The sequence below is a fragment of the Pseudophryne corroboree genome, chromosome 6 (assembly GCF_028390025.1).
Source record: "Pseudophryne corroboree isolate aPseCor3 chromosome 6, aPseCor3.hap2, whole genome shotgun sequence".
Lineage (NCBI taxonomy): Eukaryota > Metazoa > Chordata > Amphibia > Anura > Myobatrachidae > Pseudophryne > Pseudophryne corroboree.
In genome coordinates this window covers 697,086,871-697,113,397 of record NC_086449.1, presented here as the reverse complement: position 1 = coordinate 697,113,397, position 26,527 = coordinate 697,086,871, and the positions used below count along the sequence as shown (strand labels likewise).

The following is a 26,527-nucleotide window of genomic DNA, read 5'->3' as shown; positions in this document are numbered from 1 at the left end:
GGGGGGGGGGGGGGGGGGGGGAGTGTATTTTCGCTTTGCAGGAGTGCGAACGCCTGTGCAGCAGAGCGGCTACAAACACATTTTGTGCAGAACAATACCAGCCCTGTAGTTACTTATTCTGTGCGATGATTGCTGCGACGAATGATATGGTAATGACGTCAGATACCCGCCCAAACGCCTGGCCACGCTTGCGTTTTTCCAAACCGTTCCAGAAAATGGTCAGTTGACACCCAGAAACTCCCTCTTCCTGTGAATCTCCTTGCGATCGGTTGTGCGACTGAAAGCATCACTGGAACCTGTGCAAACCCCCGATGCTCTTTGTACCCATACGCCACGCATGCGCAATTTTTTTTTTTTTTACTGATCACTACGCAGCGAACAACAGCAGCTAGCAATCAACTCGGATTGAGGGCCTTGGTCTTCTTCTGCTGACCAGTGCTGCAAAACTAAAAGCAGTTCAGGACGTTCACATGGTGGGATGAATACAAACCTCCAGCTCTGCAATCTTCTCATTGGCTACTTTTTGTTTATTCAGCAATTGGCTGTGAATTATTTCTTTAGTTTGAAGAACAAACCTAAAAAACAGAATTTAAAAATAAGATTTTACTCACCGGTAAATCTATTTCTCGTAGTCCGTGGTGGATGCTGGGAACTCCGTAAGGACCATGGGGAATAGACGGTGCCGACGTTATGGGGTCCTGCACCCCGGACCCATACCTAGTATTAGGGACCCCCAGTGACGGAGAAGCCTTGTCGATTGGCCTGGGGGCTTAACCCTATATCTGCAGATATACGCAACCAAGATCTCCGTATTATCTGACTATTATGTAGTAATATTTTTCACTCGGTGTGCATTAGGGAACCATTGTTTTTTCCTACACAGAATTACCCCTCCCTTTTAGCACCTGAGTGACATCACTATCTGATTGAGCAGCTCACCATTTTTTGCATTGAAGACTGAAGTCTTCTGCCGCCGATTTTCCGGACCATCTTCATGCTTCTGGCTCTGTAAGGGGGACGGCGGCGCGGCTCCGGGAACGAACACCAAGGACGGGTCCTGCGGTCGATTCCTCTGGAGCTAATGGTGTCCAGTAGCCTAAGAAGCCCAAGCTAGCTGCAAGCAGGTAGGTTCGCTTCTTCTCCCCTTAGTCCCTCGTTGCAGTGAGCCTGTTGCCAGCAGGTCTCACTGTAAAATAAAAAAACCTAACATATACTTTCTTTCTAGGAGCTCAGGAGAGCCCCTAGTGTGCATCCAGCTCGGCCGGGCACAGAAATCTAACTGAGGTCTGGAGGAGGGGCATAGAGGGAGGAGCCAGTGCACACCAGATAGTACCTAATCTTTCTTTTAGAGTGCCCAGTCTCCTGCGGAGCCCGTCTATTCCCCATGGTCCTTACGGAGTTCCATGCATCCACTTAGACGTCAGAGAAACTATAGTATTCAACATTGCTAAAAACATGACATTAACGCAATACAGAACTATGGCCAACAAACCATGACCGTTTTTTTTTTTTTTTTTTACAAGTCAGAAAGATAAAACATCTAACAGAACAGCACAAACATTAAATATTTGTACAAACAAAACAATATTATTTATTCAAATAAAATATTTGCAAGTACATACTGAAGTTATTAATATTTAACTGCCCACCCTTAAGCTTGGATATTTGCAGCACAGCATTTTCCAGTAGAAAGATGGCGACAATCCAATTCCATGAAGCTATAAGGTTTCAATAGTCTTTTTTTTGTTTGGGGGTTTGGTTTTAGAGACCTTATAACCAATTTATGCTACAATTAGTAAGAATGAGGCCTAGCTATCATCCTGTCCATTGAGCTTATGTTGATAAATAATAGGCCTTCTACGCATTTCTCCACAATCTTAACGTGCATTGTCATCTAAATTCGCCATCCAGAAAATAAGATTTTACTCACCGGTAAATCTATTTCTCGTAGTCCGTAGTGGATGCTGGGAACTCCGTAAGGACCATGGGGAATAGACGGGCTCCGCAGGAGACTGGGCACTCTAAAAGAAAGATTAGGTACTATCTGGTGTGCACTGGCTCCTCCCTCTATGCCCCTCCTCCAGACCTCAGTTAGGATACTGTGCCCGGAAGAGCTGACACAATAAGGAAGGATTTTGAATCCCGGGTAAGACTCATACCAGCCACACCAATCACACCGTATAACTCGTGATACTATACCCAGTTAACAGTATGAAATATAACTGAGCCTCTCAACAGATGGCTCAACAATAACCCTTTAGTTAGGCAATAACTATAAACAAGTATTGCAGACAATCCGCACTTGGGATGGGCGCCCAGCATCCACTACGGACTACGAGAAATAGATTTACCGGTGAGTAAAATCTTATTTTCTGACGTCCTAGTGGATGCTGGGAACTCCGTAAGGACCATGGGGATTATACCAAAGCTCCCACACGGGCGGGAGAGTGCGGATGACTCTGCAGCACCGAATGAGAGAACTCAAGGTCCTCCTCAGCCAGGGTATCAAATTTATAGAATTTTGCAAACGTGTTTGCCCCTGACCAAGTTGCAGCTCGGCAAAGTTGTAAAGCAGAGACCCCTCGGGCAGCCGCCCAAGATGAGCCCACCTTCCTTGTGGAATGGGCTTTTACTGATTTAGGATGTGGCAATCCAGCCGCAGAATGCGCCAGCTGAATTGTGCTACAAATCCAGCGAGCAATAGTCTGCTTAGAAGCAGGAGCACCTATTTTGTTGGGTGCCTACAGGATAAAAAGCGAGTCAGTTTTCCTGACTCCAGCCGTCCTGGAAATATACATTTTTAAGGCCCTGACTACGTCCAGTAACTTGGAATCTTCCAAGTCCCTAGTAGCCGCAGGCACTACAATAGGTTGGTTCAAGTGAAAAGCTGATACCACCTTAGGGAGAAACTGGGGACGAGTCCTCAATTCTGCCCTATCCATATGGAAAATCAGATAAGGGCTTTTACACGACAAAGCCGCCAATTCTGACACACGCCTGGCCGAAGCAAAGGCCAATAACATGACCACTTTCCACGTGAGATATTTCAGATCCACAGTTTTAAGTGGCTCAAACCAATGTGATTTCAGGAAACTCAACACCACGTTGAGATCCCACGGTGCCACAGGAGGCACAAAAGGGGGGCTGAATATGTAGCACTCCCTTTACAAAAGTCTGAACTTCAGGCAGTGAAGCCAGTTCTTCCTGGAAGAAAATCGACAGAGCCGAAATCTGGACCTTAATGGAACCCAATTTTAGGCCCATAGTCACTCCCGACTGTATGAAGTGCAGAAAACGACCCAGCTGAAATTCATCTGTTGGGGCCTTCCTGGCCTCACACCACGCAACATATTTTCGCCAAATACGGTGATAATGGTTTGCGGTTACTTCTTTCCTGGCTTTTATCAGCGTAGGAATGACTTCCTCCAGAATGCCCTTTTGCTTTAGGATCCGGAATTCAACCGCCATGCCGTCCAACGCAGCCGCGGTAAGTCTTGGAACAGACAGGCCCCCTGCTGTAGCAGATCCTGTCTGAGCGGTAGAGGCCATGGGTCCTCTGATATTATTTCTGTAAGTTCTGGGTACCAAGCTCTTCTTGGCCCATCCGAAACCACGAGTATCGTTCTTACTCCTCGTTTTCTTATTATTCTCAGTACCTTTGGTATGAGAGGCAGAGGAGGGAATACATAAACCGACTGGTACACCCACGGTGTCACTAGAGCGTCCACAGCTATTGCCTGAGGGTCCCATGACCTGGCGCAATATCTAGTTTTTTGTTTAGGCGGGACGCCATCATGTCCACCTGTGGTCTTTCCCAACGGTTTACCAACAGTTGGAAGACTTCTGGATGAAGTCCCCACTCTCCCGGGTGTCGGTTGTGTCTGCTGAGGAAGTCTGCTTCCCAGTTGTCCACTCCCGGAATGAACACTGCTGACAGTGCTAAGACGTGATTTTCCGCCCATCGGAGAATCCTTGTGGCTTCTGCCATCGCCATCCTGCTTCTTGTGCCGCCCTGTCGGTTTACATGGGCGACTGCCGTGATGTTGTCTGATTGGATCAGTACCGGCTGGTTTTGAAGCAGAGGCCTTGCCAGACTTAGGGCATTGTAAATGGCCCTCAGTTCCAGAATATTTATGTGTTGGGACGACTCCTGACTTGACCAAAGTCCATGGAAATGTCTTCCCTGTGTGACTGCCCCCCAGCCTCGAAGGCTGGCATCCGTGGTTACCAGGACCCAGTCCTGTATGCCGAATCTGCGGCCCTCTTGAAGATGAGCACTCTGCAGCCACCACAGTAGAGATACCCTGGTCCTTGGAGACAGGGTTATCAGCCGATGCATCTGAAGATGCGATCCCGACCACTTGTCCAAGAGGTCCCACTAAAAGGTTCTTGTATGGAACCTGCCGAATGGAATTTTGCTTCGTAAGAAGCTACCATTTTTCCCAGGACTCGTGTGCAGTGATGCACCGATACCTGTTTTTGTTTTCAGGAGGTCTCTGACTAGAGATGACAGATCCTTGGCTTTCTCCTGCAGGAGAAACACTTTTTTCTGTTCTGTGTCCAGAACCATCCCCAGGAACAGTAGGCGTGTGGTAGGAACCAGCTGTGACTTTGGAATGTATAGAATCCATCCGTGCTGTTGTAGCACTTCCCAAGATAGTGCTACTCCGACCAACAACTGCTCCTTGGACCTCGCCTTTATAAGGAGATCGTCCAAGTACGGGATAATTAAAACTCCCTTTTTTCGAAGGAGTATCATAATTTCTGCCATTACCTTGGTAAAGACCCTCGGTGCCGTGGACAGTCCAAAACGGCAGTGTTTGGAATTGGTAATGGCAATCCTGTACCACAAATCTGAGGTACTCCTGGTGAGGATGGTAAATGGGGACATGTAGGTAAGCATCCTTGATGTCCAGGGATACCATGTAATCCCCCTCCTCCAGGCTTGCAATAACCGCCCTGAGCGATTCCGTCTTGAACTTGAATTTTTTTATGTATGTGTTCAAGGATTTCAAATTTAAAATGGGTCTCACCGAACCGTCCGGTTTCGGTACCACAAACAGTGTGGAATAGTAACCCCGTCCTTGTTGAAGTAGGGGCACCTTGACTATCACCTGCTGGGAATACAGCTTGTGAATTGCCTCTAGCACAGCCTCCCTGCCTGAGGGAGTTGTCAGCAAGGCAGATTTGAGGAAACGACGGCGGGGGGACGGACGCCTCGAATTCCAGCTTGTACCCCTGAGATACTACTTGAAGGATCCAGGGATCCACCTGTGAGCGAGCCCACTGATCGCTGAAATTTTTCAGGCGGCCCCCCACCGTACCTGGCTACGCCTGTGGAGCCCCCGCGTCATGCGGTGGACTCAGAGGAAGCGGGGGAAGAATTTTGATTCTGGGAACTGGCTGACTGGTGCAGCTTTTTCCCTCTTCCCTCGTCTCTGTGCAGAAAGGAAGCGCCTTTGACCCGCTTGCTTTTCTGAAGCCGAAAGGACTGTACTGATAATACAGTGCTTTCTTAGGCTGTGAGGAAACCTGAGGTAAAAAAAATTTCTTCCCAGCTGTTGCTGTGGATACGAGGTCCCAGAGACCATCCCCAAACAATTCCTCACCCTTATAAGGCTCTATGTGCCTTTTAAAGTCAGCCTCACCTGTCCAGTGTCGGGTCTCTAATACCCTCCTGACAGAATGGACATTGCATTAATTCTGGATGCCAGCCGGCAAAATATCCCTCTGTGCATCCCTCATATATAAGACGACGTCTTATGTCCGCAAAATAGTATCCCTGTTTGACAGGGTTACAGACCACGCTGCAGCAGCACTATCTGCAGGTCTCAGTCTAGTACCTGAGTGTGTAAATACAGACTTCAGGATAGCCTCCTGCTTTTTATCAGCAGGTACCTTCAAAGTGGCCGTATCCTAAGACGGCAGTGCCACCTTTTTTGACAAACGTGTGAGCGCCTTATCCACCCTAGGGGATATCTCCCAGCGTAACTTATCCTCTGGCGGGAAAGGGTACGCCATCGGTAACTTTTTAGAAATTACCAGTTTTTTATCGAGGGAACCCACGCTTTTTCACACTTCATTCACTCATTTGATGGGGGAACAAAACACTGCCTGATTTTTCTCCCCACACACAAAACCCTTTTTTAGTGGTACTTGGGTTAATGTCAGAAATGTGTAACACATTTTTTATTGCCGGGATCATGTAACAGATGTTCCTAGTGGATTGTGTATATGTCTCAACCTCGTCGACACTGGAGTCAGACTCCGTGTCGACATCTGTGTCTGCCATCTGAGAGAGCGGGCGTTTTTGAGCCCCTGATGGCCTTTGAGACGCCTGGGCAGGCGCGGGCTGAGAAGCCGGCTGTCCCATAGCTGTTACGTCATCCAGCCTTTTATGTAAGGAGTTGACACTGTCGGTTAATACCTTCCACCTATCCATCCACTCTGGTGTCGGCCCACAGGGGGCGACATCCCATTTATCGGCATCTGCTCCGCCTCCACATAAACCTCATCAAACATGTCGACACAGCCGTACCGACACCGCACACACACAGGGAATGCTCTGACTGAGGACAGGACCCCACACAGCCCTTTGGGGAGACAGAGAGAGAGTATGCCAGCACATACCAGAGCGCTATATAATGTAGGGATAAACACCATCACTGAGTGAATTTTCCCCAATAGCTGCTTGTATAAACAATATTGCGCCTAAATTTAGTGCCCCCCCTCTCTTTTTAACCCTTTGAGCCTGAAAACTACAGGGGAGAGCCTGGGGAGCTGTCTTCCAGCTACACTGTGAAGAGAAAATGGCGCCAGTGTGCCGAGGGAGATAGCTCTGCCCCTTTTTCACAGACTTTTCTCCCGCTTTTTTATGGATTCTGGCAGGGGTAATTATCACATATATAGCCTCTGGGGCTATATATTGTGATTATTTTGCCAGCCAAGGTGTTTTTATTGCTGCTCAGGGCGCCCCCCCCCAGCGCCCTGCACCCTCAGTGACCGGAGTGTGAAGTGTGTATGAGGAGCAATGGCGCACAGCTGCAGTGCTGTGCGCTACCTTGGTGAAGACTGATGTATTCTGCCGCCGTTTTTCCGGACCTCTTCTTGCTTCTGGCTCTGTAAGGGGGACGGCGGCGCGGCTCCGGGAACGAACACCAAGGACGGGTCCTGCGGTCGATCCCTCTGGAGCTAATGGTGTCCAGTAGCCTAAGAAGCCCAAGCTAGCTGCAAGTAGGTAGGTTCGCTTCTTCTCCCCTTAGTCACTCGTTGCAGTGAGCCTGTTGCCAGCAGGTCTCACTGTAAAATAAAAAAACCTAACATATACTTTCTTTCTAGGAGCTCAGGAGAGCCCCTAGTGTGCAACCAGCTCGGGCCGGGCACAGAAATCTAACCGAGGTCTGGAGGAGGGGCATAGAGGGAGGAGCCAGTGCACACCATATAGTACCTAATCTTTCTTTTAGAGTGCCCAGTCTCCTGCGGAGCCCGTCTATTCCCCATGGTCCTTACGGAGTTCCCAGCATCCACTAGGACGTCAGAGAAACATCTCTTTTGCTAAAGAAATCATCCTGCTTCCTGTGTTCTTGCCACTAAACTTGATGTCCGCTTTTTTTTTTTTTACCAGTTGCCCCTTCTAAATGTAATAATAATTTTCCACTTATTAGCTTGTGAGCCAGTCAATAGAAGAATCAGCACTTTGATTTTTTTATTATTGTGTGATGCTTCAGCAATTTCTAGTAATATGGAGTTTCTTTGTAGAGATAGATATATAGATATATACACACACATACATACACACTCTGCTCAAAAAAATAAAGGGAACACTAAAATAACACATCCTAGATCTGAATGAATGAAATATTCCTATTAAATACTTTGTTCTTTTTTTAATTCAACAATTTTTATTAGATTTTTATATAGAAATACAATAAACAGGGAAGACCTTCATGGTACAGACAAACCAAAGACCGGAGAGAAACCGGTATAATTACAGTGTTCCAACGTAAAGTGCTTTTAAATCACATCAGTGAAATCAACAAATACATATATGGTCGGTAGCTGTGGGCTTGGGTAAAGGATGGACAATCTTAATCTACATGAGGTCTAAGAAATGATGAAAACAGTACCCGTTTGCGTCTCAGCATACGAAATTATCATATACCCAAGGTCAAGCACCTAGTTTTACCTGAGAGTTCACAGAACATCAATATAACCAGAGAGGTCAATGAAGAAGACAGACAGGAGGGGGGGGGGGGGGGAACAAATGGGGAAGACAATACAAGTATGATCAGTTCCTGAATGAGTAACGGCCAAAGACATCTTAATTAAGAATAATAAAGGCATTTCCGGCATGGTCAGCCATTCTAATTAAAGAGAAGGTTCAGTATCTAATTGGCTTCGGACTAAACATACAGCGTGGGGTATTAAGATTAGTATGATTACATTTCCTAGGCAAGGAACAGGAGGTCTCAAAGGAACAGAATATAGGCCTAAGTTATCAATAGGCCCTATCGATTTGTCTATATAGGTACCACTTTGTGGTCTCAAATAATTTATAGATGAAAGATTGTATGTCCGGATCTAAAGTATCAATGTATCTCTCCCACTTCTTGGCAAACCGCCTGACCCCCATTTCTATGTCAGGAAGAGTGGCACGCCTCTCAAAATAAATAATTCGGAGGGTCATGTGTTTTACAGCCATCAAAGAAGGGGTAGACGGTTTGATCCAATTATTAAGAATTTGTTTCTTGGCAATTGTCAAAATGACAGATTACCGGAGCAATATCTCTATCTTCAGGCCCAAGAGACCATTCCCTAAAATCAAGTAGCAAACAAGCCTTAGGACGTTTTATTAACTGTAAGTTAAATACTGTGTTGAGATAAGCGACCACCTTATACCAAAACTAAGATATTTTCCGGCAAGACCACATATTGTGGTACAAGGTGGCACTCTGCGCAGTACATTTGATGCAACAGCCAGTGTCGTCTGGGACCATGTGTGCCCTCTGATTAGGTGCTATATATGCCCTTTGGAGCGTTTTCAAGTGTACCTCTTGCAAAGAGGCAGAATATAAGGACCTAAAAATGGGTAAAATGTTATCTAATAATTCAGCGCTCGATCCCATATTGGGGATATCTCTGGACCATGAGGACAGCGCGGGTTCCCAGAGCCGGTCTCTATATGAGACTCTAAAGGTGTTTCTGAAATAATTAAGATGGTAAGGACAATCTTTAGTGAGCACCATTAGGGTGCGCAGCGGGTCTGTGGTAGCCTCAGAAATCATAGGATGAGACTGGGATTGAGCAAAATGCCTAGCCTGTAGGTACATAAAAAATTCCCGGTGGGATATACCAAACTTTATTTGGATGTCAGAGAAAGAAAGCACTGCGTTGCCTCCTGGGTCATATATGTCTCTAATAGCTGCGATCCCCTTTTCTCTCCAACTCAAAAAATGTGTGTTATCAAGGCCAGGAAGGAAACATGGGTTACCCCAGAACGTAGTGTGAAGAGAGGTGTCAGGTTTTCTCTGTGCTTTAGTGTGTGTGCCCTGCCATGTTCGATATGTATGCCAAAACAAAATATTCTGTTTTATCCTAGATGGGAGGCGGGAGTTCGGGGTGTGTAAGAGTGCAGCAGGGGAGAAAGGGTGAAATACAGCCAGTTCAAGTGTCAGGTTCGTAAATACTGATCTGCCCCAAAGCCAGTCTGTGATATACCTGTACATTGCTGCTCTACTAAATAGGACTGGATCCGGGATTCCCATACCTCCCTCTTCACGTAATAGCTGCAATCTAGCGTAGGGGACTCTTGGTCGTTTTCCGGCCCATAGAAATCTAGTGAAACATTGCTTAAGGAAAAGGACATCTTTCTCAACGAGGGCAATAGGGAGCATAAGCAGGAAATAAGCAATCTTAGGAAATATCACAGATTTAATAACCTCTGCACGACCCATAAGAGATAAGGGCAGGGACGCCCAGTCAGTAAGTATTTTAGACACCTTGGACAAAATAGGACCCAAATTAATCGCATATAGGTCCGGGAGAGAAGTAGGAATCTGAACTCCTAAATATTTAAGACTATCTCGGGTAACTGGGAATCGGGACAGGACAGGGTGTGATGGAAAGAGGGAGGAGTCCCCTGAAAGGAGGAGGAGCTCGGATTTGGATATATTAATCTCGTATCCCGCAAAAGAACCAAATTGTTCAATCAGGGAGACAATCGCAGGGATGGACGTATCAGGATGGGAAAATAAGAATTTACTTACCGATAATTCTATTTCTCGTAGTCCGTAGTGGATGCTGGGAACTCCGTAAGGACCATGGGGAATAGCGGCTCCGCAGGAGACAGGGCACATCTAAAGAAAGCTTTAGGATCACCTGGTGTGCACTGGCTCCTCCCCCTATGACCCTCCTCCAAGCCTCAGTTAGGATACTGTGCCCGGACGAGCGTACACAATAAGGAAGGATTTTGAATCCCGGGTAAGACTCATACCAGCCACACCAATCACACTGTACAACTTGTGATCTGAACCCAGTTAACAGCATGACAATATAGAAGCCTCTCGAAAAGATGGCTCACTACAACAATAACCCGAATTTTTTGGTAACAATAATTATGTACCAGTATTGCAGACAATCCGCACTTGGGATGGGCGCCCAGCATCCACTACGGACTACGAGAAATAGAATTATCAGTAAGTAAATTCTTATTTTCTCTGACGTCCTAGTGGATGCTGGGAACTCCGTAAGGACCATGGGGATTATACCAAAGCTCCCAAACGGGCGGGAGAGTGCGGATGACTCTGCAGCCCCCAATGAGAGAACTCCCGGTCCTCCTCAGCCAGGGTATCAAATTTGTAGAATTTTACAAACGTATTTGCTCCTGACCAAGTAACTGCTCGGCAAAGTTGTAAAGCCGAGACCCCTCGGGCAGCCGCCCAAGATGAGCCCACCTTCCTTGTGGAGTGGGCATTTACAGATTTTTGGCTGTGGCAGGCCTGCCACAGAATGTGCAAGCTGAATTGTACTACAAATCCAACGAGCAATAGTCTGCTTAGAAGCAGGAGCACCCAGCTAGTTGGGTGCATAGAGGATAAACAGCGAGTCAGATTTCCTGACTCCAGCCGTCCTGGAAACATATATTTTCCGGGTCCTGACAACGTCTAGCAACTTGTAGTCCTCCAAGTCCCTAGTAGCCGCAGGCACCACAATAGGTTTGGTTCAGGTGAACGCTGAAACCACCTTAGGGAGAAACTGAGGACGAGTCCTCAATTCCGCCCTGTCCGAATGGAAAATCAGATAAGGGCTTTTACAGGATAAAGCCACCAATTCTGACACGCGCCTGGCCCAGGCCAGAGCCAACAGCATGACCACTTTTTCTGTGAGATATTTTAACTCCACAGATTTAAGTGTGTCAAACCAATGTGACTTTTGGAACCCAAAAACCACCTGGAGATCCCAAAAGTGCCACTAAAGGCACAAAAGGAGGCTGTATATGCAGTACCCCTTTAACAAATGTCTGAACTTCAGGGACTGAAGCTAGTTCCTTTTTTGGAAGAAAATTGACAGAGCCGAAATTTGAACCTTAATGGACACCAATTTCAGGCCCATAGATACTCCTGTTTGCAGGAAATGTAGGAATCGACCCAGTTGAATTTCCTCCGTCGAGCCTTACTGGCCTCGCACCACGCAACATATTTTCGCCAAATGCGGTGATAATGTTTTGCGGTTACATCCTTCCTGGCTTTGATCAGGATAGGGATGACTTCATCCGGAATGCCTTTTTCCTTCAGGATCCGGCGTTCAACCGCCATGCCGTCAACGCAGCCGCGGTAAGTCTTGGAACAGACAAGGTCCTTGCTCGTGCAGGTCCCTTCTTAGAGGTAGAGGCTACGGATCCTCCGTGAGCATCTCTTGAAGTTCCGGTTACCAATTCCTTCTTGGCCAATCCGGAGCCACTAATATAGTGCTTACTCCTCTCCATCTTATCAATCTCAGTACCTTGGGTATGAGAGGCAGAGGAGGGAACCCATACACTGATTGGTACACCCACGGTGTTACCAGAGCATCTACAGCTATTGCCTGAGGGTCCCTTGACGTGGCGCAATACCTGTCGAGTTTCTCCCCAACGGTTTATAATCATGTGGAAGACTTCTGGGTGAAGTCCTTACTCTCCCGGGTGGAGGTCGTGCTGAGGAAAACTGCTTCCCAGTTGTCCACTCCCGGAATGAAAACTGCTGACAGTGCTATCACATGGTTTTTCGCCCCGCGAAGAATCCTTGCAGCTTCTGCCATTGCCCTCCTGCTTCTTGTGGCACCCTGTCTGTTTACGTGGGTGACTGCCGTAATGTTGTCCGACTGGATCAACACCGGCTGACCTTGAAGCAGAGGTCTTGCTAAGCTTAGAGCATTGTAAATGGCCCTTAGCTTCAGGACATTTATGTGAAGTGATGTCTCCAGGCTTGACCATAAGCCCTGGATATTCCTTCCCTGTGTGACTGCTCCCCAACCTCGCAGGCTGGCATCCGTGGCCACCAGGACCCAGTCCCGCATGCCGAATCTGCGGCCCTCTAGAAGATGAGCACTCTGCAACCACCACAGGAGGGATACCCTTGTCCCTGGTGACAGGGTTATCCGCTGAAGCATCTGAAGATGCGACCCGGACCATTTGTCCAGTAGGTTCCACTGGAAAGTCTTGCGTGGAATCTGCCGAATGGGATTGCTTCGTAGGAAGCCACCATTTTAACCCAGAACCCTTGTGCATTGATGCACTGAGACTTGGTTCGGTTTTAGGAGGTTCCTGACTAGCTCGGATAACTCCCTGGTTTTCTCCTCCGGGAGAAACACCTTCTTTCTGGACTGTGTCCAGGATCATCCCTAGGAACAGAAGACAAGTCGTCGGAACCAGCTGCGATTTTGGAATATTGAGAATCCAATCGTGCTGCCGCAACACTACCTGAGGTAGTGCTACACCGATCTCCAACTGTTCCCTGGATCTCACCCTTATCAGGGAATCGTCCAAGTAAAGGATAACTAAAATTCCCTTCCTTCGAAGGAATATCATCATTACGGTCATTACTTCAGTAAAGACCCGGGGTGCCGTGGACCATCCCTACGGCAGCGTCTGAACTGATAGTGACAGTTCTGTACCATAACCTGAGATACCCTTGGTGAGAAGGGTAAATTTTGACATGAAGGTAAGCATCCTTGATGTCCCGAGACATCATGTAGTCCCCTTCTTCCAGGTTTGCAATCACTGCTCTGAGTGACTCAATTTTGAATTTGAACCTCTGTATGTAAGTGTTCAAAGATTTTAGATTTTAAAATCGGTCTCACCGAGCCGTCTGGCTTCGGTACCACAATAGTGTGGAATAATACCCCGTTCCCTGTTGCAGGAGGGGTACCTTAATTATCACCTGCTGGGAATACAGCTTGTGAATGGCTTCCAAAACTGCCTTGTCAGCGGGAGACGTCGGTAAAACAGACTTTTGGAAACGGCGAGGGGAAAACGTCTCGATTTCCAATTTGTACCCCTGAAATATTACCTGAAGGATCCAGGGGTCTACTTGCGAGTGAGCCCACTGCGCACTGAAATTCATTGAGAACGGGCCCCCACCGTGCCTGAACTTGTAAAGCCCTAGCGTCATACTGAGAGCTTGGCAGAGGCGGAAAAGGGTTTCTGTTCCTGGGAACTGGCTGATCTCTGCAGCCATTTTCCTCTCCCTCTGTCACGAGCAGAAAAGAGGAACCCTTTTGTCCGCTTGCCAACCAGGACTGCGCCTGATAATACGGCGTCTTATTTTGAGAGGCGACCTGGGGTACATCCCCTTTTTTTTTTTTTTTTTTTTTTTTTTTTTTTAAGGCAATACTTCCAAATGCCGTTTGGAATCCGCATCACCTGACCACTTTACTGGTATAATTGGACAACGCACTTATACTTGATGCCAGTCGGCAAATATTCCGCTGTGCATCATGCATATATAGAAATGCATCTTTTAATTGCTCTATAGGCAATAATATACTGTCCTTATCTAGGATATCAAATTTCCAGTCAGGGAATCCGACCACGCCAACCCAGCACTGCACATCCAGGCTGAGGCGATTGCTGGTCGCAGTATAACACCAGTATGTGTGTGAATACATTTTAGGATACCCTCCTGCTTTCTATCAGCAGGATCCCTAAGGGCGGCCATCTCCAGAGAGGGTAGAGTCCTTGTTCTTACAAGCGTGTGAGCGCCTTATCCCCCCTAGGGGGTGTTTCCCAACGCACCCTAACCTCTGGCGGGAAAAGGTATACTGCCAATAACTTTTTAGAAATTATCAATTGTTATCGGGGGGAAACCCACGCATCATCACACACCTCATTTTATTTCTCAGATTCAGGAAAACTACAGGAAGTTTTTCCTCACCAAACATAATACCCCTTTTTTTTGGTGGTATTTATATTATCAGAAGAGTGTAAACTTTTTCCATTGCCTCAATCATGCAATGTGTGGCCCTATTGGAAATCACGGTTGTCTCTTCACCGTCGACACAGGAGTCAGTATCCGTGTCGGCGTCTGTATCTGAGGTAACGGGCGCTTTAGAGCCCCTGTATGAGACGTCTGGACATGCACAAGCTGAGTAGCCGGCTGTCTCATGTCAACCACTGTCTTTTATACAAAGCTGACACTGTCACGCAATTTCAACAGTACATCCACTCAGGTGTCGACCCCCCAGGGGGTGACAACACTATTACAGACACTCTACTCCGTCTCCTCATCATTTTTCTCCTCATACATGTCGACACAAACGTACCGACACACAGCACACACACAGGGAATGCTCTGATAGAGGACAGGACCCCACTAGCCCTTTGGGGAGACAGAGGGAGAGTTTGCCAGCACACACCAGAGCGCTATATATATACAGGGATAACATTATATAAGTGTTTTTCCCTTTATAGCTGCTGTATTGTTTATACTGCGCCTAATTTGTGCCCCCCCCTCTTTTTTAACCCCTTTCTGTAGTGTAGTGACTGCAGGGGAGAGCCAGGGAGCTTCCCTCCAACTGAGCTGTGAGGGAAAATGGCGCCAGTGTGCTGAGGAGATAAGGACGCCGAGAAAGGGGCGGAGCCTATCATCCGTTTTCTTGTATGTTTTGGCAGGGGTTAAATGCATCCATATAGCCCAGGAGTTATATGTGATGCGTTTATTTTAGCCATAAAAGGTTTTCTATCGATTTATTGCGTCTCAGGGCGCTGCCCCCCCAGCGCCCTGCACCCTCAGTGACCGGAGTGTGAAGTGTGCTGAGAGCAATGGCGCACAGCTGCGGTGCTGTGCGCCTACCTTTATCTGAAGACAGGAAAGTCTTCTGCCGCCGATTTTTCCGGACCTCTTCGCTCTTCTGGCTCTGTAAGGGGGCCGGCGGCGCGGCTCCGGTGACCCATCCAGGCTGAACCTGTGATCGTCCCTCTGGAGCTAATGTCCAGTAGCCTAAGAAGCCCAATCCACTCTGCACGCAGGTGAGTTCGCTTCTTCTCCCCTTAGTCCCTCGATGCAGTGAGCCTGTTGCCAGCAGGTCTCACTGAAAATAATAAACCTAAACTAAAACTTTCACAAAGAGCTCAGGAGAGCCCCTAGTGTGCACCCTTCTCGTCGGGCACAGAAAATCTAACTGAGGCTTGGAGGAGGGTCATAGGGGGAGGAGCCAGTGCGCACACCAGGTGATCCTAAAGCTTTCTTTAGATGTGCCCTGTCTCCTGCGGAGCCGCTATTCCCCATGGTCCTTACGGAGTTCCCAGCATCCACTAGGACGTCAGAGAAATAAATAGCAGCATGTCGTCGGCATACAGTGATCATTTTACCGTGGTGTCCATGATTTTTATGCCTGCAAATTCGGGAGAGTTTCTCAGGGAAACAGCTAAGGGTTCTAAAGCTAAGGCAAATAATAAAGGTGACAAGGGGCAGCCCTGTCATGTGCCACTCTGGATAAGGAAAGGGGAAGAGAGAATACTATTCCCCAAAACTTGAGTGGAGGGAGATTCATATAGACGGGAAATGAGAGACAAAGTCCTCAGGTGCACCAAAGCGATGGAGCGTTTCATACAGATGGTCCCAGGTGACCAGGTCGAACGCCTTTTCGGCATCAATGGATAATAATACATTAGTATCCGTGGGTTTGGAAAACTGAAAGGCCTGCATAACAGTCAAGACCTTTCGGATATTGCTCACTGATTGCCGACCCCAGACAAATCCAGTCTGGTCCGTACGCACTATGTCAGGGACTATGAATTTGAGTCTATTTGAGAGGATTTTAGTGAATAATTTATAATCCGTGTTTAAAAGGGAGGTCGGACGATAAGAGCTGGGAGACTCAGGATCCCGGCCAGGCTTCGGGATAACCTTTATGACGGCTGAATTAAAATATTGGGGCAAGGAAGCACCCTGCATAAATTAAATAAGACAGTCGCTCAGTCTAGTACACAGGTTCTCAAACTCGGTCCTCAGGACCCCACACGGTCCATGTTTTGCAGGTCACCTGTAGATTTTTAAAATGTGACAGTTGGTGATACACAGTGCAGTGCTGGGTGACATGGAAAACGTGAACCGTGTGGGGTCCTGAGGATCGAGTTTCAGAACCACTGGTCTAGTAGATAGAATTTTATAGTAGTCATTGGCAAAACCGTCAGGACCCGGAGTCTTCCCAGCCCTCAGTCCACCTATTGCTAGAGAAACTTCCTCAGTGGTGATAGGTGCAAGAAGAGAGGTACAGTGCGACTCTGACATTTGAGGCAGATCAGTAGAAGACCAAAAGCTAGACTTGTGTGTCTGGTTGATAATAGGACGTGCATACAAAGTGGACTGTAGCACCTCAGCAATCTCGGCCGAGGTCCGTACTCTGTCTCCACCTTGGGTGAGCAGAGAGTGAATGACCACTTTAGGGTGTCTGCCCTTTAATAAACGTGATAACAGTTTGCCAGACTTGTTGCCATATCTGTAAATGCTACAGTCTCTTGAAAATGAATATTTTGCTTCCAATTGAGAAAGGAGGGTATCGAACAGTGTTTTTTGTGTAAGGTACCGTTCTCTAGTAGAAGGGGAGGGGGAGGACTTAAATTCCTGGAAAGCGAGAGTGAGAGCCGCCTGGGCTTCCAAATATTGTGAATTTAAATCTAAATCCCTTTTTTTACTATAGGAAATAATGTGTCCCCGGATAACTGATTTTGACGCCTGCCAGAAAAGAGCAGGATCATCGCTCAGAGTTTCTCCATTGTGCATATGATAATCAAGCCACGCTGCATCTAATGAGGAGCGGAATTTTAGAGAGCCACTTAAATGAGAGGGGAAGTGCCAGGAGCGGAAATGGGATTTTTCTGAAAGGAGCATCAATTTCATCCAGCATAGAGCATGATCTGAAATACAGATACTCAATTTTTGAGTCAGCCACTTTTGAGAAAAGGGATTCAGATAACAGCAGATAATCAATCCTCGAGAACGTGTGGTGCGCAGCTGAGAGACATGTAAACTCCCTTTCTAATGGATAGCATGCGTGCCACACATCCACTAAGGATAGCTGCGAGCAAATATAGGGGATACCAATACGCGGTAACGAGGGGGTAGTGCGGGGGGGGAGGGGATTTATCCATGGTTGAAGAAGAATATATATTAAAATCTCCACCCAGTATCATGGGAATTTCAGAGTAACTTAGTAGCTTAGTGACCATGTTCGTATAGAATTGCCTAGAGTACTGATTAGGGGCATAAATATTACAAAGTAGGAACCTGGATGCATACAAAGTGACATCTGCCAATACATACCTACCCTGAGTGTCATCTATAATAGCTTGGACAGAGATAGGGACCGTGTGTCGTGCTAATATAATCACTCCTCTAGCCTTAGAAGAGAAGAAGGAGGAAGAGGCTACCACAGACCAACCCATAGTGTTCAGTTTTACCACCTCATTTGGCATAAGGTGAGATTCCTGATGAAAACATCCATGCCCACCTTCCGAAGATAGAGCAAAATCTTTCTGCGTTTAGCTGGGGAGTTGATCCCTCCCACATTCCACGTGCCTACACTCAGACTAGCCATGCATCAAATGACCTGGGAGAACCTGAAAACATGCACAGTAACCACAATATCTACAGCCGTCGAGAAACAAATACCAAACATACCGGGGTGGACACATAAGGAAAAGAATGGGAGGGGGAGAAGAAAAGAAGAACAAAAACATAGAAAACACACAGAATATAACATTAAAATTGTGAAAGAAAGTCCTGCTAAGGACGATCATAACTTCAGAAAACAAGAACAACCGGTTCGAGCAAGCACAGAGGCCGTCATAGACCACCACTGAGCCAGCCGGAATTTGATAACCTGAGAAAAAAAGTGAGGGAGGGGGCACCCTTACCCACCCTCGGCAACATATTATATGAAGATATATCTTAAGAAAATTAACCAGAAAATTTCAGAGCACACAGAGCATGTTACAGAAAAAGAAAAATGCAGCCTGTCACATAAATAAAAGGATGGAAATATCTCCTCTAAACATATGTAAACATTCTAGAGAGATTGCATTTCCAGGAGAAAACAGCAGATGTATAAGAAAAATCTAAAACAAAAACATTTTTTAAAATGGTTCGGCCCGTTGTGTAAGACCAAATGCTCTTTTGTGGGGAAAAACACCTGCGGCAGCTTCTACCGCAATAATTAAATTATATTAGATTGGCGGGCATCGCCAGAAACAGATAAGTCCAGGAGCAGTACTCAGCCATCCCTCTCCAGGGAGTCGTCCATCTGAGAGGAGTCGTCATCTGCCTGGGAGGCCTCGGAAACATAAGCCTCTGCATCTGCAAGATTTGTAAAGTCTCGAAAAGAATTTCCATCAAACAGACGTAGTCTTGCAGGGAAGAGCAGAGCAAATTTTTTATTCGCCTTTACCAAACGTGAGCAATGGGGGGTTAATTCTCGACGGGCCCGGGAAACCTCCGCGGAGTAGTCCTGGAAAATGGCCAAACGAGCTCCCTCCCATTGTAAATTTCTGTGCTTCCTGGATGCCGACCATATTGCCTCCTTATGGAGAAAGTTCAGACATTTAAATATGACCACACGTGGTCTGCTATTAGGTGCAGAACGTGGGGGACCCAGTCTGTGGGCTCTCTCAATAACTAAGCCGGTGCATTCATCTTGGATATGCAGTAAATCAAGGAGGGACGTTTGCAAAAGACAGAGTCAAATCAGGACCTTTCAGTGACTCAGGGAGCCCCAGTACCCGAAGATTCGATCTCCTCGATCTATTTTCAAGATCATCAACCTAGTTCAGCAGTTGAAAGTGAGATTTCTGGAGCTCATCATATCTGTGCTTAAGATCCCCAACATCCTGAAAAGTCTCCCCCAGCCTTTGTTCATTTGTAAGAACAGTCTTGGTGAGCTGCTGGATTTGGGATTTTAGATCTTTTACTGCCTGCTGCATTTTAACAGCATGTGCATCCATGATAGGCTCCATGGCATCCCTAACAGCTCTTACTACATCAGCATAAGTCACTGGAGAGACAAGGGTACAGTCAGGCTCACCTGAGGGAGAAGTGTGTTTTGCAGAAGCCTGTTTGGTGCTGCCAGCAGCCTGCAGACTCGTTTGTGAGTTAGATGCGGCGGCCATCTTGGATTCTCCCGGCCGTCTTTCAGACCTCGATCTTTGGACTTTAGGGGGCATAGGGGAGGACAGAAATCTCTCCATCCAGTTCTCTACACCTTCCCACTGGTATTGTGCGACCGGCGCGGAGAAAAGCCGTGAATTAGAGGCGCTGTGTGCTCCGGTTGCAGAGGGTGCAGGAGAGCTGCAGCAATCAGCTTCTCCTCACATGGGCGCCGGAACCGGAAGTCAAATACTTTGTTCTTTACATAGTTGAATGTGCCGACAACAAAATCACACAAAAATTATCAATGGAAATCAAATTTATTAACCCATGGAGATCTGGATTTGGAGTCACCCTCAAAATTAAAGTGGAAAAACACACTACAGGCTGATCCAACTTTGATGTAATGTCCTTAAAACAAGTCAAAATGAGGCTCAGTAGTGTGTGTGGCCTCCACGTGCCTGTATGACCTCCCTACAACCCACACAAGAGGCTCAGGAAGTGCAGCTCATCCAGGATGGCACATTAATGCGAGCTGTGGCAAGAAAGTTTGCTGTGTCTGTCAGCGCAGTGTCCAGAGCATGGGGGCGCTACCAGGAGACGCGGAGGAGGCAAACAACCCAGCAGCAGGACCGCGATATATAGATAGATAGATAGATATATAAGAATTTAGGCACAACTATAAAGAAAGCTTTAGGTCTAACTGGTGTGCACTGGCTCCTCCCACTATGACCCTCCTTCAGACTTCAGTTAGGATACTGTGCCCGGAAGAGCTGACACAATAAGGAAGGATTATGAATCCCGGGTAAGACTCATACCAGCCACACCAATCACACCGTATAACTCGTGATACAATACCCAGTTAACAGTATGATAACAACTGAGCCTCTCAACAGATGGCTCAACAATAACCCTTTAGTTAAGCAATAACTATGTACAAGTATTGCAGACAATCCGCACTTGGGATGGGCGCCCAGCATTCACTACGGACTACGAGAAATAGAATTACCGGTGAGTAAATTCTTATTTTCTCTGACGTCCTAAGTGGATGCTGGGACTCCGTAAGGACCATGGGGATTATACCAAAGCTCCCAAACGGGCGGGAGAGTGCGGATGACTCTGCAGCACCGAATGGGCATACTCTAGGTCCTCCTCAGCCAGGGTGTCAAACTTGTAGAATTTTGCAAATGTGTTTGACCCCGACCAAGTAGCTGCTCGGCAAAGTTGTAGAGCAGAGACCCCTCGGGCAGCCGCCCAAGAAGAGCCCACCTTCCTCGTGGAATGGGCTTTCACCGATTTAGGATGCGGCAGTCCAGCCGCAGAATGTGCAAGCTGAATCGTACTACAGATCCAGCGAGCAATAGTCTGCTTTGAATCAGGTGCACCCAACTTGTTGGGCGCATACAGGATAAATAGCGAGTCAGTCTTTCTGACTCCAGCTGTCCTGGAAACATATTTTCAGGGCCCTGACTACGTCCAACAACTTGGAAGCCTCCAAGTCTTTTGTAGCCGCAGGCACCACGATAGGTTGGTTCAGATGAAACGCTGATACCACTTTAGGGAGAAACTGGGGACGAGTCCTCAATTCTGCCCTATCTATATGGAAAATCAGATAAGGGCTTTTACATGACAGCCACCAATTCTGATACACGCCTGGCCGAAGCCAAGGCCAACAACATGACCACTTTCCACGTGAGCTATTTCAAATCCACGGTTTTAAGTGGCTCAAACCAATGTGACTTTAGGAAATACAACACCACGTTGAGATCCCAAGGTGCCACTGGAGACACAAAAGGGCGCTGAATATGCAGCACTCCCTTAACAAAAGTTTGAACTTCAGGTAGTGAAGCCAGTTCTCTCTGGAAGAAAATCGATAGAGCCGAAATCTGGACCTTAATGGAACCCAATTTTAGGCCCATAGTCACCCCTGACTGTAGAAAGTGCAGGAAACGGCCCAGCTGAAATTCTTCCGTTGGGGCCTTCCTGGCCTCACACCACGCAACATATTTTCGCCATATGTGGTGATAATGGTTTGCGGTTACTTCTTTCCTAGCTTTAATTAGCGCAGGAATGACTTCCTCCGGAATGCCCTTTTCCTTCAGGATCCGGCGTTCAACCGCCATGCCGTCAAACGCAGCCGCGGTAAGTCTTGGTACAGACAGGGCCCCTGCTGCAGCAGGTCATGTCTGAGCGGCAGAGGCCATGGGTCCTCTGTGATCATTTCTTGAAGTTCCGGGTACCAAGCTCTTCTTGGCCAATCCGGAACAATGAGTATAGTTCTTACTCCTCTTCTCCGTATTATCCTCAGTACCTTTGGTATGAGGGGAAGAGGAGGGAACACATAAACCGACCGGTACACCCACGGTGTCACTAGAGCGTCCACAGCTATCGCCTGCGGGTCTCTTGACCTGGCGCAATACTTTTCTAGTTTTTTGTTTAGGCGGGACGCCATCATGTCCACCTGTGGCCTTTCCCAACGGTTTACAATCAGTTGGAAGACTTCTGGATGAAGTCCCCACTCTCCCGGGTGGAGGTCGTGCCTGCTGAGGAAGTCTGCTTCCCAGTTGTCCACTCCCGGAATGAACACTGCTGACAGTGCTAAAACGTAATTTTCCGCCCATCGGAGAATCCTTGTGGCTTCTGCCAGCGCCGTCCTGCTTCTCGTGCCGCCCTGTCGGTTTACATGGGCGACCGCCGTGATGTTGTCTGACTGGATCAGTAACGGCTGGTTTTGAAGCAGGGGTTTTGCCTGACTTAGGGCATTGTAAATGGCCCTTAGTTCCAGAATATTTATGTGCAGGGAAGTCTCCTGACTTGACCAAAGTCCTTGGAAGTTTCTTCCCTGTGTGCCTGCCCCCCAGCCTCGAAGGCTGGCATCCGTGGTCACCAGGACCCAGTCCTGTATGCCGAATCTGCGGCCCTCTTAGATGAGCACTCTGCAGACACCCTTGTCCTTGGAGACAGGGTTATCAGACGATGCATCTGAAGATGCGATCCGGACCACTTGTCCAACAGGTCCCACTGAAAGGTTCTTGCATGAAACCTGCCGAATGGAATCGCTTCGTAGGAAGCTACCATTTTTCCCAGGATCCGCGTGCAGTGATGCACCGACACCTGTTTTGGTTTTAGGAGGCCTCTGACTAGAGATGACAGCTCCTTGGCCTTCTCCTCCGGGAGAAACACTTTTCTCTGTTCTGTGTCCAGAACCATCCCCAGGAACAGTAGACGTGTCGTAGGGACCAGCTGTGACTTTGGAATGTTTAGAATCCAGCCGTGCTGTTGTAGCACTTCCCGAGATAGTGCTACCCCGACCAACAACTGCTCTCTGGACCTCGCCTTTATCAGGAGATCGTCCAAGTACGGGATAATTAAAACTCCCTTCTTTCGAAGGAGTATCATCATTTCGGCCATTACCTTGGTAAAGACCCTCGGAGCCGTGGATAGACCGAACGGCAACGTCTGGAATTGGTAATGACAATCCTGTACCACAAATCTGAGGTACTCCTGGTGAGGATGGTAAATGGGGACATGCAGGTAAGCATCCTTGATGTCCAGGGATACCATGTAATCCCCCTCCTCCAGGCTTGCAATAACCGCCCTGAGCGATTCCATCTTGAACTTGAATTTTTTGATATATGTGTTCAAGGATTTCAAATTTAAAATGGGTCTCACCGAAACGTCCGGTTTCAGTACAACAAACATTGTGGAATAGTAACCCCGTCCTTGTTGAAGTAGGGGCACCTTTACTATCACTTGTTGTGAATACAACTTGTGAATTCAAGACAGTTGGGGGGGGGGGGGGGGGGGAGGGGGTTTTAGCGACCAATGGTGTCTAAAAGATGATGATGAAGTCTTAAGGACGAAACGCGTTGGGCTATCTGGCAGTGACTACATACCAAGTTAAGGAATCTTTTTACTATTTATTCATTTTTAACTGGTATTATATTTCTGTATGTATAGTTTTTATCCCATTTTTAGAAGAAGTTCTGTCATTTTAAATATACACATTAATAAATTGTATTTTATTCTTAATTATTCACCTAAAGCGTGATTTCTTTTAGACACCATTGGTCGCTAAAACCCCCTCCCCCCCCCCCCCCCCAACTGTCTTGAATTCTATGATACAGGGAACCGCCGTCCCTGTTTGGGGGTAAGCAGACGCCCTTTTAAATTTTTAGGGAGTGTCAGATCGCTATTGTTTATATCTATATTCAGGGTTATTTAACGTTGGTGAACACACGTGGCGCAATAATTTCTTTCTAATTCTACAACTTGTGAATTGCCTGCAACACTGCCTCCCTGCCTGAGGGAGTGGTTGGCAAGGCAGATTTGAGGAAACGACGGGGGGGGGGGGGGGGGGGGGAGACGTCTCGAATTCTAGCTTGTACACCTGAGATACTACTTGAAGGATCCAGGGATCCACCCGTGAGCGAGCCCACTGATTGCTGAAATATTTGAGACGGGCCCCCACCGCCTGTGAATCCCCAGCGTCATGCTGTGGACTTAGAGGAAGCGGGGGAGGACTTTTGCTCCTGGGAACTGGCAGTATGCTGCAGCTGCTTTCCCCTACCTCTGCCTCTGGGCAGAAAGGACGCGCCTTTAACCCGCTTGCCCCTATTGGGCCGAAAGGACTGTACCTGATAATACGGTGCTTTCTTTGGTTGTGAGGGAACATGGGGTAAAAATGTAGACTTCCCAGCTGTTGCTGTGGAAACGAGGTCCGAGAGACCATCCCCGAACAACTCCTCACCCTTATAAAGGCAGAACTTCCATGTGTCGTTTGGAATCTGCATCTCCTGTCCACTGCCGAGTCCATAACCCTCTCCTGGCAGAAATGGACATCGCACTAATTTTGGATGCCAGCCGGCAAATATCCCTCTGTGCATCCCTCATGTATAAAAGTGCGTCTTTTATATGCTCTACGTTTAGCAATATAGTGTCCCTGTCTAGGGTATCTATATTTTCTGACAGGGAATCTGACCACGCAGCAGCAGAACTGCACATCCAGGCTGAAGCAATAGCCGGTCTCAGTATAACACCTGTGTGTGTATATATAGATTTCAGGATAGCCTCCTGCTTTCTATCAGCAGGTTCCTTTAGGGCGGCCATATCCGGAGACGGTAGTGCCACCTTCTTTGACAAGCGTGTGAGCGCTTTATCTACCCTAGGGGATGTTTTCCAGCGTGACCTATCCTCTGGCGGGAAAGGGTACGCCATTTAGTAACCTCTTAGAAATTACCAGCTTTTTATCAGGGGAAGCCCACGCTTCTTCACACGCTTCATTTAACTCTTCAGATGGAGGAAAAGCTACTGGTAGTTTTTTCTCTCCAAACATAATACCCTTTTTTGTGGTACCGGGGGTAACATCAGAAATGTGCAACACATTTTTCATTGCCTCAATCATGTAACGTGTGGCCCTACTGGAAGTTACATTAGTCTCATAGTCGTCGACACTGGAGTCAGTATCCGTGTCGACATCTGTGTCTGTCATCTGAGGTAGCGGGCGTTTTAGAGCCCCTGATGACTTTTGAGACGCCTGGGCAGGCACAGGCTGAGAAGCCAGCTGTCCCACATTAGGTATGTCATCCACTCAGGTGTCGACCCCGCAGGGGGTGACATCACGTTTACAGGCATTTGCTCCGCCTCCACATAAGCCTCAAACATGTCGACACAGCCGTACCGACACACCGCAAACACACAGGGAATGCTCTGACAGAGGACAGGACCCCACAAAGCCCTTTGGGGAGACAGAGAGAGAGAGTATGCCAGCACACACCAGAGCGCTATATAACACAGGGATCCCACTATAAATGAGTGTTTTCCCAGATAGATAGATAGATATACACTGCGCCTAAATTTAGTGCCCCCCCCTCTCTTTTTTACCCTTCTGTAGTGTTCAGACTGCAGGGGAGAGCCAGGGAGCTTCCTTCCAGCGGAGCTGTGAGGGAAAAATGGCGCCAGTGTGCTGAGGGAGAAGCCCCGCCCCTTTTTCAGCGGACTTTCTCCCGCTTTTTCTGGAATACTGGCAGGGGTAATTTTACATCTATATAGCCTCTAGGACTATATATGATGTAGATTTGCCAGCCAAGGTGTCATATATTGCCCTCAGGGCGCCCCCACCAGCGCCCTGCACCCATCAGTGACCGGAGTGTGAGGTGTACATGAGGAGCAATGGCGCACAGCTGCAGTGCTGTGCGCTACCTTGGTGAAGACCGAAGTCTTCTGCCGCCGATTTTCCGGACCTCTTCGTTGCTTCTGGCTCTGTAAGGGGGACGGCGGCGCGGCTCCGGGAACGAACACCAAGGTCGGGTCCTGCGGTCGATCCCTCTGGAGCTAATGGTGTCCAGTAGCCTACGAAGCCCAAACTACCACCTGTTAGGTAGGTTCGCTTCTTCTCCCCTTAGTCCCTCGCTGCAGTGAGTCTGTTGCCAGCAGATCTCACTGTAAAATAAAAAAACCTAAATATACTTTCTTTTTATGAGCTCAGGAGAGCCCCTAGTGTGCATCCAGCTCAGCCGGGCACAAGATTCTAACTGAAGTCTGGAGGAGGGTCATAGTGGGAGGAGCCAGTGCACACCAGTTAGACCTAAAGCTTTCTTTATAGTTGTGCCCAGTCTCCTGCGGAGCCGCTATTCCCCATGGTCCTTACGGAGTCCCAGCATCCACTTAGGACGTCAGAGAAATTATATATATATATATATATATATATATATATATATATATATATATATATATATATATATATATATATATATATATATATATATATATATATATATATATATCGGTAAAGATTCTCGTGGGAGCCTGATCGCCTTTAGACTACAATATTTAAAAGAATTTTTATTCACAAAAATGAATATTCACAACATTACATTAGTCTTTGACGTAAATATGTAAAAACTTATTAA

The 26,527-nt window shown here is 47.4% G+C and overlaps 1 protein-coding gene across 2 annotated transcripts in view; it reads right to left on the bottom strand.

The window, feature by feature from the left end:
* The window catches only part of PFDN1 (prefoldin subunit 1), a 61,388-nt gene that overhangs the window by 16,139 nt on the left and 18,722 nt on the right, over positions 1-26,527 (bottom strand). For both annotated transcript variants that reach the window (XM_063928323.1, XM_063928324.1), the window contains exon 3: positions 491-575. In XM_063928323.1, the coding sequence (XP_063784393.1) occupies positions 491-575 (85 nt within the window). The remainder of the gene's footprint in view (positions 1-490; positions 576-26,527) is intronic.